At 41.4% G+C, this 14,219-nt stretch overlaps 1 protein-coding gene across 10 annotated transcripts in view; it reads left to right on the forward strand.

Annotated features, from left to right (window-relative positions):
* Positions 1 to 14,219, forward strand: part of TNRC6B (trinucleotide repeat containing adaptor 6B) — a 259,183-nt gene that overhangs the window by 202,449 nt on the left and 42,515 nt on the right. For 9 of the 10 annotated variants that reach the window (XM_029206297.1, XM_029206296.1, XM_029206301.1 and 6 more), the window contains 5 exons: positions 184 to 359; positions 2,622 to 2,696; positions 4,373 to 4,418; positions 6,040 to 6,188; positions 11,859 to 11,984. In XM_029206297.1, coding sequence (XP_029062130.1) covers positions 184 to 359; positions 2,622 to 2,696; positions 4,373 to 4,418; positions 6,040 to 6,188; positions 11,859 to 11,984 — 572 coding nt within the window. Of the gene's footprint in view, positions 1 to 183; positions 360 to 2,621; positions 2,697 to 4,372; positions 4,419 to 6,039; positions 6,189 to 7,265; positions 7,437 to 11,858; positions 11,985 to 14,219 lie in introns of all 10 variants that reach the window. The other variant, XM_029206306.1, reaches the window with a different exon arrangement.

Raw genomic sequence — 14,219 nt, forward strand, 5'->3', positions numbered from 1 at the left:
ATACAGCTTACTGTTATATACACCTATATATCGTTATATACAGCTTATCGTTATATACACCTATATATCGTTATATATAGCTTACTGTTATATATACCTATATATCGTTATATACAGCTTACTGTTATATACACCTATATATTGTTATACATAGCGTACAGTTGGTTCATTCTTCTCTTAAAGATTCCAAATCTATGCAAGACGGCTGGGGGGAGAGTGACGGGCCCGTGACAGGAACCCGCCATCCCAGCTGGGAAGAGGAGGAGGATGGAGGAGTCTGGAACACCGCCGGCTCTCAGGGAAGTGCTTCCTCCCACAGTTCGGCAAGCTGGGGCCAAGGAGGAAAGAAACAGATGAAGGTAGCCCCCTTTAGAGATGCCTGGGCTTGCTTATTCTTTCTTAGAGGGCAGAACTGAGAATGTTTTCATGGACGAAGCCAGGCAGCTGGGGTCCCTGAGGTCCTCAGTGAGAGGGGAGGTATTTTCTTCAGAACAAGTAACTACTTCCTCTTTACCCCTCATCTTCCTTCCCCATGACCTTGAAATCTCCAATGACAAAACTCTTGCTGTGGGTAAGATGGAATTTTCAAAGAAACGAAATTTTCCTCACTTTGGCTTCCATGTTAGAATAATTCTTTGGAAGCTGTCAAGGCACACCTTATAAATGTTTTACGCTTTCGCGTTCTAAAGCCAAGTCAGTCCTTAGAGTAAATCCCCAGGAATGTGTAAAAGAGAAACCACAGTAATATGGTTTCTCCAACAGCAATCATCGCAACTCATTTTTATCTCGTTCGGGAAACTCCAAGGCCCAGGACCCTTTTCTCAACAAAATGAGGTGCCAGTGCATAACCCTGCGTTAGCAACTAGATGATTTATCTACATCCTGTACCAGTTGTGTTCTACACTTCTTACTTTCTGTATCTTAGAACAACTTAGTTTCTCCTTTGATTTGATGAGGACTTTGGTTTTCAATCTAGAACCTGAACGACTCTCAGTAGAAGCCCTCTTTTTTCATTCCAGCCTCTCATTCCACAGATACATTGAGGGACATAGGAAGTGGGCAGCCATGTATTTAATTTGAGGATGGGAGCCTTGCTGCCCTAAGAAACGCTTCACAACTAAAAATCCTGGTTTTCAAATACCGGGTGCCATGTTAGAAGGTCTTCAGTGGCCAGGGGCTCTACCTTCATCCCCTTTGCCTGTGGGATTTTGTTCTGAATACGATTACTCTCTTTTAGGCCTGAGAATACAGGTTGTTTCTGTTAGAGACGTTTTGTTTAAGCAGTCATTTACAGTTTTCCCTCTTAAAGGACTTTTATTACTCCAGTCACAAAAGAAATTATTCAGTAAACTTGCCAGCATTTTTAATACATTCCTGTTGTCTAGTCTGCTGTGGCTTTCTTTTTCTTATTTACAAATTAACAATAAGACCAAATTTACAAGATCGTTCAGGAGACTGCTGAGGAAGCAACTGAGTGAAAGGTACTAGCCCACTCAGGGAACCACCAAGATTTAATGAAGTTAATTGGGAATTAAATGTTTCTGCTCCATGACTGATGATTCTGACCTTTCATACTGAGGGCCTCTTTGTGTGTGTGATCAAATACAGCTGACAAAATTTACCATCTTAACCAATCTTAAGTGTATGGATCAGTCGCATTAAGTACATTCACATTGTTGTGCTGTCATCACTAACATCTGTCCACAAAGTAACTACCACTTCTCTCCTCCTTCCAGTGAGGGTTTTTTTGACCTTCAAACTAAGTACCTTAACACTTGCAAGAATAATAAAATTGATCTGACCAATACCATCAGAACACAAATAGAATTTTTACCTGGAGAATGCACACGTGCACAAAGCCCCATCACCTCCTGCCCCCACAAGGTCCCTGCCACAGTTCCACTCACCTTCTACGTAGAAGTAAAAGTGGAACTGATGACTGGTGCCTTGTTCAGTGGAGAAACTAGTTTGTCCCATTAAGAAACAAGCAGAAACCTACATCCGCCACCTTTGCACTTAAAACTAACTGCCCTCATAGTAACAGCTATGCGGTAAGCTTGATGATGGTGTCTTCTGCTAGGCTTCTTTCCCATTGGGGATCCACATCTTTACACTATGAAAACAAGCAGATGAAAGTGCTACGTGGATGAGTTCCTCATTGTATCCACACAGAGAATAATGACTAGTTTAAATGGGCTCCTTTCCAAATAACATGCGCTAGCATCAAACTCCTTTTCTTCACTCCTAATGCAAACCGGCTTGGGTTACAAGGAGATAGTAAGAGAGAAAATACTAGCATGCAAACATTATGTTTTAGAAAATCTGCTATTGACCTTCTATTTATAGGGTAAAAACATTAGCTGACCATATATTTTTCCAGTTACTTCTAATTCAGTGCAACGAATAAAGTAAGAATGAAAACATAGATGTAATAACTAAAGCATAGTACTTTTTTAGGCTAACAGATAACATATCAAAATAACTATAGTTAAAGAGGAATAGTTAGGGTTCAAAAAGGTGTAAACTCTTGGTTTTGCATTTTCAGTCAGTACTTATGCAACTCAGGAAGTTGAAATAAAATAAATTACTTGATTCTGAGGTTACGTATTTCATTTCTCTAGTGCTCACTAAAAGGAGGAAACAATGATTCATGGATGAATCCCCTTGCCAAACAGTTTTCAAATATGGGACTGCTGGTAAGTTTTACTTTTTCATATGTGTAATGTATCCCAACTTTTACATTTAGTACAAATTTTAAGACCACTGCCACATATAGTACAAAAGTACAGATTTAGAAACTGGTTAAGCAGTGTTCCTGATTTGGATTAGGCAGTATTTGTTCTCTATTCTTTTTTTCTTAACGAAATACTCCAGTATTTAAAGGGTACAGCTTTTATATTTTTAGTCCTTGTATCCTTTTCCTTAGGTAGTTAGGGAAGAAAAAGCCAAGTACTTAAAATTTATATAATTTTTGCTGACTACTGTAGCAGTTTTAATATTATAATTTTTAAAAAGACAGCACCTGCGGAATAAGTAGGGAAACTATTTGTGATTAATTATATAGGCAGTTCTTGTAGAATTTCTCATTTTTTGATCTCTTGGGAACATTATGGGGACACCCTGTCCCTGGTTGCCAAAAGACAAATGACTTGGCTGCACATTTCAAGATCTGATGACTTGACAAGTCACAAGAAGAAGTTGTCATCATTTGGCTGCCGCTCTTGGAATTTGATCCTGAGCCGACTGGAACTTGAGCACAGGGGTTTAATTCTCCAAGCAGCTGTTTAGCTGTTCCTCTGCCCATAGATTTACTGAAGCTAATTTGATGTGAAAATCGAATTTAGGAATATAGACACCAACAGCAATCAAAATTAGTCAGATTTTTGTTTTTAATATTTATTTCTTTATTTGGCTGCACCAGGTCTTAGTTGCGGCTTGCGGAATTTTTAGTTGCGGAATGCGGGCTCTAGTTCCCTGACCAGGGATTGAACCCGGGTCCCCTGCATTGGGGGCGCAGAGTCTTAACCACTGGGCCACCTGGGAAGTCCCAAAATTAGTCATATTAAAAATGTTACGGGGGGCTTCCCTGGTGGCACAGTGGTTGAGAGTCCACCTGCCGATGCAGGGGACACGGGTTCGTGCCCCGGTCCGGGAGGATCCTACATGCCACGGAGTGGCTGGGCCCGTGAGCCATGGCCGCTGAGCCTCCGTGTCCGGAGGCCCGTGTACTGCAAAAAAAAAAAAAAAAAAAATAGGAAAAAAAAAATGTTACTGGGACTTCCCTGGGGGGGAAGGGAAGTGGTTAAGATCCACTGCCAACGCAGGGCACACAGGTTCGAGTCCTGGTCTGGGTGCCGCGGAGCAACTAAGCCCATGCGCCACAACTACTGAGCCTGTCTGTGCTCCAGAGCCCACGAGCCACAACTACTGAAGCCCATGTGCCTAGAGCCAGTGCTCCACAACAAAGAGTAGCCCCCACTCGCCACAACTAGAGAAAGCCCGCGTGCAGCAACAAAGATGCAGTGCAGCCAAAAATAAATAAATATAAATAAATATAAATATAAATATATATATATATATATATAAATGTTACTGTCTTGGGACTTCCCAGGCAGTCCAGTGATTAGGACTTCGCGTTTCCACTGCAGGGGACACGGGTTCAATCCCTGGTCAGGGAACTAAGATCCCTCATGCCACGCAGCCAAAAAAAAAAGTTATGGTCTTCATTCCAGTTTAAGTTTCATTTCCAAGGACCTTGTATAGTCCTAGTAGTAAAGTAAGGTGTGGCTCATACATGAATAATGCCATTTCTCCTCTGATTCAGACGTTTAATTCAAGCCTTTAATCTTCCTTCACTGTTCTTTATTTTCAGAGTCAAACTGAAGATAATCCAAGTAGCAAAATGGATTTGTCTGTAGGTGTGTATCCCTCCACTAATACGAATGGAATATGTTGTTCATGACACCCTGTTGGGATCCCCTGCTCACTTTGAGTTGGGATGGATGCAGTTCCTAGACACATATTCCACACTCGCTCTGGGGAAGGCACCGTGCTTGACGTAAATGAGTAGTGTGTACCACGTATAAAAGCTTGAGACTTGGAGGCCACTGGGCAGCTGGGGAGACCGTGTGTACCACATAAAGGAGTCAGCCTTTGCTCGGCCGTTGGCACTTGTTGTCGTGGACGAGTGTAGGCTCAGCTTTGCCAGGTCCTCCAGTGTTTTCAAGAGAGGCCAGAAATTCAGATATGCATTGACATCCTGATTTTTTTTTTTTAACGTCTTTATTGGAGTATAGTTGCTTTACAATGGTGTGTTAGTCTCTGCTGTTATAACAGAGTGAATCTGCTATACATATACATATAGCCCCATATCTCCACCCTCTTGCGTCTCCCTCCCACCTTCCCTATCCCACCCCTCTAGGTAGTCACAAAGCACTGAGCTGATCTCCCTGCGCTATGCGGCCGCTTCCCACTAGCTGTCTCTTTTACGTTTGGTAGTGTATATATGTCCATGCCAGTCTCTCACTTCGTCCCAGCTTACCCTTCCCCCTCCCCCCTGTCCTCAAGTCCATTCTCTACATCTGCATCTTTATTCCTGTCCTGGGCATCCTGATTTTTAAATAGTGGAAGCTAATCCAGATTTTTAAAAATGCTGTGTGTGGCCAAATAAAATATGTCTGTGGCCCTGCCAGAGTCAGCTCTCAGGTGGCCAGGTCTGTCTGCATTGGGATGTCCCATTATTGACCAACCCCCTCCTCTGCAAGTAGAGCAGATGCAGCATCAGCCCTTCATCTGTGGGACCTTCACAGTGATGCTGTCGCTCACCTGAAGGAACTTAAGAATCAAACCGGGAAGAAAAGGAAACAATCCTAGGAGATAAGGGAAATAACCTCTGATCTGTGATACTCTTAAATATGAGAACAGCTAAAAAAATGAGCTTCATGTCACTGTACCATAGCAAATTTATAGATATGTGAAAGAAAGTGGGAATAGCCATTGCACCTGGGAAATTACATTGTACCAGTAACATGGCACACCGTCTCCTGCGTTCAGCATGAAGTTCTAAGTTTTAGGGCAACAACCATGCCTCTTTGCTCTTTTTATTCCTCATAATCGTGTTTCACAACCCCAGCTGTTTGTCTAGCAGATGCTAAAATATTAACAAGAGACACATCCTCTCACTGAGGACATTTGAATATATGAGCAAGATATGTTCATCAAACATATCAATACCCGGTCTAAGAATTAGATTAGTTAGAGATTTTTTTACTGGGTTAGCCCTCAGGCTCTCTTTCAGTCTTCCATAGAAAACCCGCTACAGCTAATATATGTTGTGGGGTTTGGGGGGGATTGTTTGGTTTTGGTTTGTTTTTAAGGCATCCATGTGTGTTCCAGGAAGGACCGCCAGCAGCCTGAACCAGTAAAAAGCTCTTCTGGTCTTACACCTGCACCTCAGGGAGCGTAGTGGGACAGGTCACTCTTGGTCATGAGGGAGACATTGATTGTTAACATCCTCACTCCTTCTGTGTTACTTTTCAGGGAGCCTTCCAGATAAAAAATTTGATGTGGACAAGCGAGCAATGAATCTCGGGGATTTTAATGATATCATGAGGAAGGATCGATCTGGGTTCCGTCCACCTAATTCCAAAGACATGGGAACCACAGATAGTGGGCCTTATTTTGAGAAGGTGAGTTGAATCCTTGGTTTAAGGTAATAATTCGTGAGAACCACTTTGGTTCCCACTTGTCTTTTGATAATTAATTCCAGAAGGAAGCATAGAATTACTGAACTGAATGAGCGAGCAAAGCACAAATGTCACCTGCTTTTGAATGGTGACATGAAAATAGTTGTTGTTGTTAGGTGATTAGGCAGCAGCTAGAACCATCTGTCTTTAGAATGTGAGTATTGTGAACAAGGTCTAAGTTTTGGGGAATTTATGAAGTTTGGAGGGGGGAAGTGGTCTATTTATAGTGGGAGAAATGCACACTCAAAACACGTAGAAGAAATCCTAGAGGCAAATTTATTCTGAATTCTTTTTTCTGCTGTTGTGCAATTTACAAAAATAAATTTTTGGATCTTGTGCAAATAGTCTGTGTCTCCTAAGGCCTTGCCTTCTAGCTTTGTCGAGATGATCCAAAACTTTCTCCTTTGCTATTTCTAAGAGAGCTCTTTTGTCTTCTTTCTCCATTTCCATAATGATCTGTTTTTAGTTATGATGGTATACTTTTCAAATTCTCAGCTACCTGCTTTAAACAAGTCATTTATACCTATCTGTTGGGATTTTTAACATTTCTAATGGAGGAGGTCATTCCTTGATTCAGAATACCAATTTGCAGTGTTCCTGGTCTTCAAAAGGCAGTTAAAACCAGAGTGTTTAGATCTGGCACATTTTTGACACCACAGCGCTGATCCAGACAGCAACATATCCACAAGAAGATTACTGTGGCTTCTGTTTCGGCAGCCACGTAGTTAGAGCAATCAATACTAGATGCATGAAAATGAAGTGTCTGGCAATTTTTATCTTAGTGCAATGGACAGAATGTGTTAACTAACTTAGAGGATAAGAATCTATAGGAAAGAGGATGACAGATGGTGTCTGTTGGGCAAAGTATCATGACTTATTATCAGATCCAAATTCTATCCTCGTTTACTGCTAATACACTCTAACCTTGTTTATTCCTGGTGTTTCTCTTTTCCCTTCTTGCATTCTGTTGCTTCACTAACCAACACTCATTGTGATTGGCTAACTACTACTACTTTTCAGCTGACTTTGCCTTTCTCCAATCAAGATGGGTGCCTTGGGGATGAGGCTCCCTGCTCTCCCTTCTCCCCTTCTCCCAGCTACAAGCTGTCTCCCTCTGGTTCCACACTACCCAACGTCAGCCTTGGAGCAATCGGCACAGGGCTCAACCCCCAAAACTTCGCTGCTAGACAAGTAAGGAGGCCTCTCAAATTTATAACTGCTTGGCTGTGGCCTCGCCTTGGCCCTGGTCTGCAGTTTATTGCATCATTTGTCTGTCTTGGGAAATTTGTTGATTACTGAATGCACAGAATGATATTAAGTATAGGCTTTAGCTCTTTCAGCCCATAGAACCCATCTCTCTTCATGTTTCTCAACATGGATTTTATTTTAAATATGTTTCTTTTGTCTTCCCATTTTTGGTCATAAGTTTACGTTTAATAGTTAACTAATGACTGGCTTAGGAAAATGTTAAAGAAGCTTACAGGTACCGTCTATCATCTAATTTAGCATCATATTTGCCATTTTTGAACGTTTGATTGAATGGCAAGACTACTTTTGAGGTCTTTTCAATCTAATAAAATTGCTAATTAGAAAACAGCAGCAAAACTAGTAAGATTAAATATTGGAGGGTTACATCATCTTAAAAATCCAGTGTCTTTAAGTATCATATTACCCAGAGAAAGGTAACTTACATGTTAGATAATGAAGCTTTAAGAAGACCGATGTTGCCCAGCGTTTGATTCAGCCTGGAGCAGCGCCTTTCCTGGGGTTGGATCTGTCAGTCCTCCAAGGAAGGGCTGTGCAGCAGAAACAGGACTGGCAGGGCTGGCCTGATCATGCCGCCTCGCCTTTACAGGCCCAGGCGGACAGAGCAGGCCTCTGTCTGTCACCTTGCGGTAGCTCTGTTGTAGTTTTTGTGGAGAAAACCAGGAATTTGGGGACAATTCCTTTGTGACAGTGGCTCCAGTGATACTTTCCTGGCCTTAGTTCCATGACTACTTGCTTGTCCTTCTGCTTTCATCTCTGAATGTCACAGAAGGACATTTAATTATTAGTTGCATCCATTCTGTTTGCACGTGATGACTTTTCACATAGAAATGAAAGGATGGTATGAAACACCTCTTACGCTATAGTCCTCAAGTCGCATATAGATCGTTCATATGCTTTCTAATTGTTGCCTTAGCACATTTAAAAAATGGACTATATTATATCCATGTGTTCAGATTGCTTAACTCTGGATTGAGAGTTATAGGTAGTTTTTTGTTTTCTTCCTTGATATTTCGCTCTTTTTCCTAATGTTTCCACAGAGGACATGGCTGTGTATTACTTATATAAACAGAGAAGAAACAATTATATCCATTTTGGTGGGGAGGAGGGCTCTTTTGGGTTGAGATATATCAAATATAAGATAGTCTTAATACTCTTGGTTAATGGTGATCATAAGTATTCTCCCAGGATCACCTGATTATCAGATACTTATAGTACGTAAACTTGAGTATAAGTGACCAGCCAAACTAGCCGTGCACTGGACTCTAAAAAAAGGTCATTTCTCTTCATTTTTTTGATCTGTGGATTGCTACAAAGTCCATTGTGAACCAAGTTGATTATACATGTTCTATCCAAATATGGTTATGGTTTTTTCACACTATTTTCATGCAGAATTAACATACTTCATAATTTCAAAATAAAATTTGAGGGTTTTTCCCAAATTACAGAAGATTTCAATTAGCTTGATAACCTTGTTTTTAATCTGTATACCTTTCTAAGTTAAGCATTGTAGTTGAGGCAAATATCACCAATAATTATTAGGCTCAGGTCATCATTAAAGCCTCACATACAACAGTGAAGCTTTAGAAATAGCCAGATAAGCCACCATTTATATATATATATATATATATATATATATATGTTTTTGATTCTGGTTTTCCTAATCTCTAAATATAGTTTTTTAAAAAAAGACTGGATTGGGCTTCCCTGGTGGCGCAGTGGTTGGGAGTCCGCCTGCTGATGCAGGGGACACGGGTTCATGCCCCGGTCCGGGAAGATCCCACATGCCGCGGAGCGGCTGGGCCCGTGAGCCATGGCCACTGAGCCTGCGCGTCCGGAGCCTGTGCTCCGCAATGGGAGAGGCCACAACGGTGAGAGGCCCGCGTACTGCCAAAAAAAAAAAAAGACTGGATTTGTATGATTACTATTAAATACATTACTGTGCAAAATAGCTACTTCTGAGCCAAGAAGATGACCAACTTGTGATGCCAAGGTTCCATATTAAAAAATAGAGAAGATGGGAATTCCCTGGTTGGCCTAGCGTTTAGAATTCCAGGCTTTCACTGCCGTGGCCCAGGTTCCATCCCTGGTCGGGGAACTGAGATCTCACCAGGCACATGCCACAGCCAAAAAATAAAAAAGCAAGATTTAACAGTAAATAATGAATAAAAATGATCTAAAAAGGGTTTTATTTTTTTAAAAAAGGTATTTTTTGATAAACTTATGTTGACTTATCTTTGCTATTATCTGTATCAGATATATCCATATCCAAGTGTTTGGTATGGCTTTAGAGACACTTGATAATGAAAACCTAAAACGTTTGGTGGGAGTGGGATGGACTCTTTCTCCTAGGAATAGGAAAGTAGGGCTTGATTTTACAAAAACCAAAAAAGGTAAATTCTTTGTAATACCTCTTACCAGAAAGAGAGGTTGAAATTTAAAACGACCCATACAGAGCAGTTTGGAGCCCTACAAAACATAGGTTCTGGCAAGGACTTTAGCTGTCAGAAACCCCACCATCCAAGGGCCATCCATGAATAATTAACATCTAATAACAAGGTCATTACTTTGATAGTAAAGTGTGAGAATGATCTCAGTGGAATAGTCTTAGCAAAATAAATGTTTCCTATTTTCCTGGGAAGAATTAGTAGCTAAGCTCCAGACTACCAGGATCTCAGAAAAGTTAGAACTGAGCCATTTCACCTCAGAATGACAAGTTTGATTAGTAAGACAGGAGAGGCAGAGATATTAGAGTTTCTAGAACTAAAGGTCTTTTCATGTTTAAACAGTCCTTTGGGAGATTTAAAATTCATGGTGGATCTTTGATTTTCTTTTATGAGATATACGCAGATTTTAATTGCCATTTCTACTTTATATTCATAATCATTTTTATTTTCAATACTTTTAAGTTCATTAATTCCCCTGAAGCAGTCCCTTAATCTATTTTGGATCATTAAGCCATCAAAATATCTTTGGTGCTCTAGAACTTAAGGACAAAATTCTTCTTTAAAATTGCCTTAATCCCCATGATTCCAGGGATAAGATGATGGTGGTGACCTCAGCTCAGAGCGCACAGACTTGGTATAAGCAGTGGTGTAGCTGTCTTCACTGACCGTGTTCAGTGGGACGTTTGTTTTCAAGTGTATGAAATTGGTGGGTCATGGATGTTTACAAATGATGTGCTCATCCTACAGACCAGGGCTTGATTGAGTTTCTGGGAATACAAAGAGGGAAATATTAAGCTGGTGGTGGAAAGACAGGATGGAAAATAACTGTAATATGATTTGATGATGGATCCTATCAAAGAGTTTTCAAGTGTTTTGAGAATGTAGAGGTGGGCTCAGTGAATCTGAATGTGCAATGAGGAAGGTTTGGGAGAAGACTTTGTTGATGAGTTTGACCTCTGAGCTGGGCCTTGAAGAGGCCAAGTGAAGATGGTATAGAAAACTACATCGGGCAGCGTCAAGTATCGAATACGATTTCTTTGCTTCTCTGCTAGAGACAAGTCAGAAAGGAAAGGCCATCATATACAGCCCAACTTTTTATAGCTCTTTGATTGGAGCAGTCTAGAACTGCTTCAATGAGTTGATCCTCCAGAAATCAGGGAGCTAAGCTTGTTTTTTGACTAGACTGATAGTCATACATTTGAATGAGAAGTTACAGGTGAGTAATGTTTTGTTTTGGTAGCCCTGGAATGATTTTTCACTTTTTCCCTTTCTTCCTTTTTTATCTCACTCTGTGGTTGATTCACATTTCCTTGTCTAGTAAAGAAGGGACCAAGCAGACTCAGGACAGGGAAGGCTGTTCGGATCTGGAGTAGGGTCCTCAGGGAGCTAGGCTCACAGTTGGGTGGCACTGATTTTATGATTGAATCAACCAATTCAGAGAAGTCATATCATAGTATTGTTTTACAACTGATGTTATTATATAAAATGCAAGCCTGCATTTTTACTCAGTTGCTTTTTAAGGTGCGTCTCAGGTTATATAGTTTGAGAATAAATTCGGTAAACCCAATCTTAAAAAAGAAAGTAGTTAAATAAATGTTATACTGCCTGTACCTTTCAATAACAACAACAACAAAGTAGTGTTTTTTCTAACATTTGACTAAGTTTAATGCTTTTGGTTTATAGAATGCATCACACTGCAGGGGTGGTGATGATATGCCCATGATTGGATTTGAATACTTTTCTGAGCATTCTGAGATCAGGAACTTTTTTCAGTTGTAAAATTCTGTGATTCCATGGAACACGGGATATGATTCTTCTGAGGGAGAGAAAACCTGAACTGTTTCTTATTTGTGTTTTCTTATGTTAACAAAAAGCCTCACCGTCGCTGTTCCGTTGACAGGGTGGCAATCATGGTTTGTTTGGAAATAGCACAGCACAATCGAGAGGCGTGCACACCCCCGTGCAGCCGCTGAATTCTTCTCCTAATCTCCGGGCGCAAGTGCCTCCCCAGTTCATTTCCCCCCAGGTAAGCAGTTCATGGATCCACAATTCATAAGTAAAAGTCCAAGTGGTTACTAGTTGTCAACTGACTGGTTTTGTGGGCATAAAAGGAATAACAGTTACCCATCTAAAATGGGAAAAATCCGGATGCCAGGGATCAAGATTTTTAGAACAAGATGGCAAATCTCGTTTGTTTTTTTTATTGTATCGTGCATACAAAGTAGATGTATTTACATGAAAGGCATTATGATTATATTCCTTTTAGATCCCCTGTATATTTTCCCAATGCTATATTGATTTTTAAACTGTGTATAATTAAAACTACTGTGTAAATTCCGATGTGTCAACATTCAGAAGTTGGTTGCCCTCAAGGCTTCACAGGGTAATTGCCAGGTTCTGGGTTATTCTGAAAAGTTTTGAGGAGATACATACTAAAACACTGACTGGGTGTTCTAGGGGGGGTTCAAGAACTAATGAAGCGGCAGAGACTTATTCACAGAGCAACTTTGTGTAGGACACGGTCTTTTGGGTACCATGGGAACCCTTTAGGACCCTCTATTAGCAGGAGATTGGACGGGTTGTTTGGGGGTATAGGTGAGAGATTTGTGCCAGTCTACCACATACTGCCTCTCATACACCTTTGTGGGAAACAGGCCTGAGGAGCAAAGTAAAAGCTGATAAGCCCAAGTAAAGATTCAGTGTGTGAATCAAGATCAAGAGCTTTGAGTCTGTCCCATCGTATAAGAGGGGGTGGGATACTTATTAGATCCAGCCAACAGGTTGTGAAGGGTCAGGTTTTGTTGTTTGTTTTTTGATACATCTTGTAAGACAGAAGCTTAAAATGTTTATTTGAAACCATACTCTATAGATTTCAAATCCTGCTTTGGACGTTGAGTCTGTCCATCTTGGTAGAGGAAGGAATGTTGATCGTGCCCCCGCCCCCATCTTCACGTTCCTGTCTGGAGTCCTCTTAGGTCTCTCTTCTTCCCCTTCCCTTTCTCTGAGTTTCACTCATCCTTCAAGTCCCAGGTAGACAGAGCTGTTCCTGACTTCCCCAGCCCTTTACAGTGGCAGTGTCTTGCCTTTTGGAGCACTTGCCAACATGCCTTGCCATCAGGCCAACAGCCGTCCATGGTTATCCAACGTCTGCAGTGTTCCAGGTTGTGTGTTGGCAGTGCATGGTTGAAGAAAACACTGCCTCTCCCATCGCTGCCTCCTGGAGTTGTGGCGGTGATGGCAGAGTAGTCGGTAGATAGCGTGCTGCATGGAAAAGCTTAACAGAGTTTGGGGAGCAGGGTGGGACCTCACACTAGCAGTGACATTTAAGCTGGGTCTTGAAGAACGAGTCAGAGTTCGCTGGGCACAGCCAGATGAAAGGTGCCTTCCAGGAGGCAGAAGCAGCTTGTGCAGGGGGCAGTAACATCTGGAAGGACACGGCACGTTTGGGGAAATGCGGTTAGTGTGAGTAGTTAGTTTGAGCTTGTGGAAGTGTAGGTATGCTGTCTAGAATGGAATAGGAAGAAGCTAGTCAGGAAGTTTGGGACCAAATTTGGAACGGTTTTGTTTGCCTTGCTAAGTAGTTTGGACTTTGTCCTTTGGTCACCATGGTTTGTAACATTATCTTGGCCACCAGTTAAAAACACAGTTTCTGGGTCTTCCTCAATCTACTGAGACACAGAGTCTTGGGTGTTGGGGCCTCACCACCCCCAGGGGATTTTTACATGCTCCCTAGAGTCTGGCTGCTCCTGCTAAAGATAATATAGTGTTAGGCAAGATTTCTCAACTGAGTGGCAGTATAGGAAAATTTAAGTTTTGGAAAAATAACACCATGATATAGACGACATGTTTGAATGACAGAATCACTAGAGCAAAGGAGATCAGTTATGAAGCTAGTGCAGGAGTCCAGATAAGATAGTAGCAGTCAGGGGGACTTCCCTGGTGGCTCAGTGGTTAAGACTCCATACTTCCAATGCAGGGGGCCCGGGTTCGATCCCTGGTCAGGGAACTAGATCCCACATGCATACTGCAACTAAGAGTTCGCATGCCACAACTAAGGAGCCCACAAGCCACAACTAAGACCTGTCGCAAATGAATGAATGAAACACAGCATTAAATTAAAAAAAGATAGTGGCAGTGGGAATTAAGACCTCCTTGTGAAGGTCACTGGTGATCTTTGTGTTGTGGAATACAGTGATCTGTTCCCCAGTTTTTACTCATGTATCAGCATTTGACACAGTGGATCACTCCCTCCTTTTTGAAA

Source organism: Monodon monoceros, unplaced genomic scaffold (assembly GCF_005190385.1).
Source record: "Monodon monoceros isolate NGI ecotype Baffin Bay Population unplaced genomic scaffold, NGI_Narwhal_1 Super_Scaffold_6, whole genome shotgun sequence".
In the NCBI taxonomy this organism is placed as follows: Eukaryota; Metazoa; Chordata; class Mammalia; order Artiodactyla; family Monodontidae; genus Monodon; species Monodon monoceros.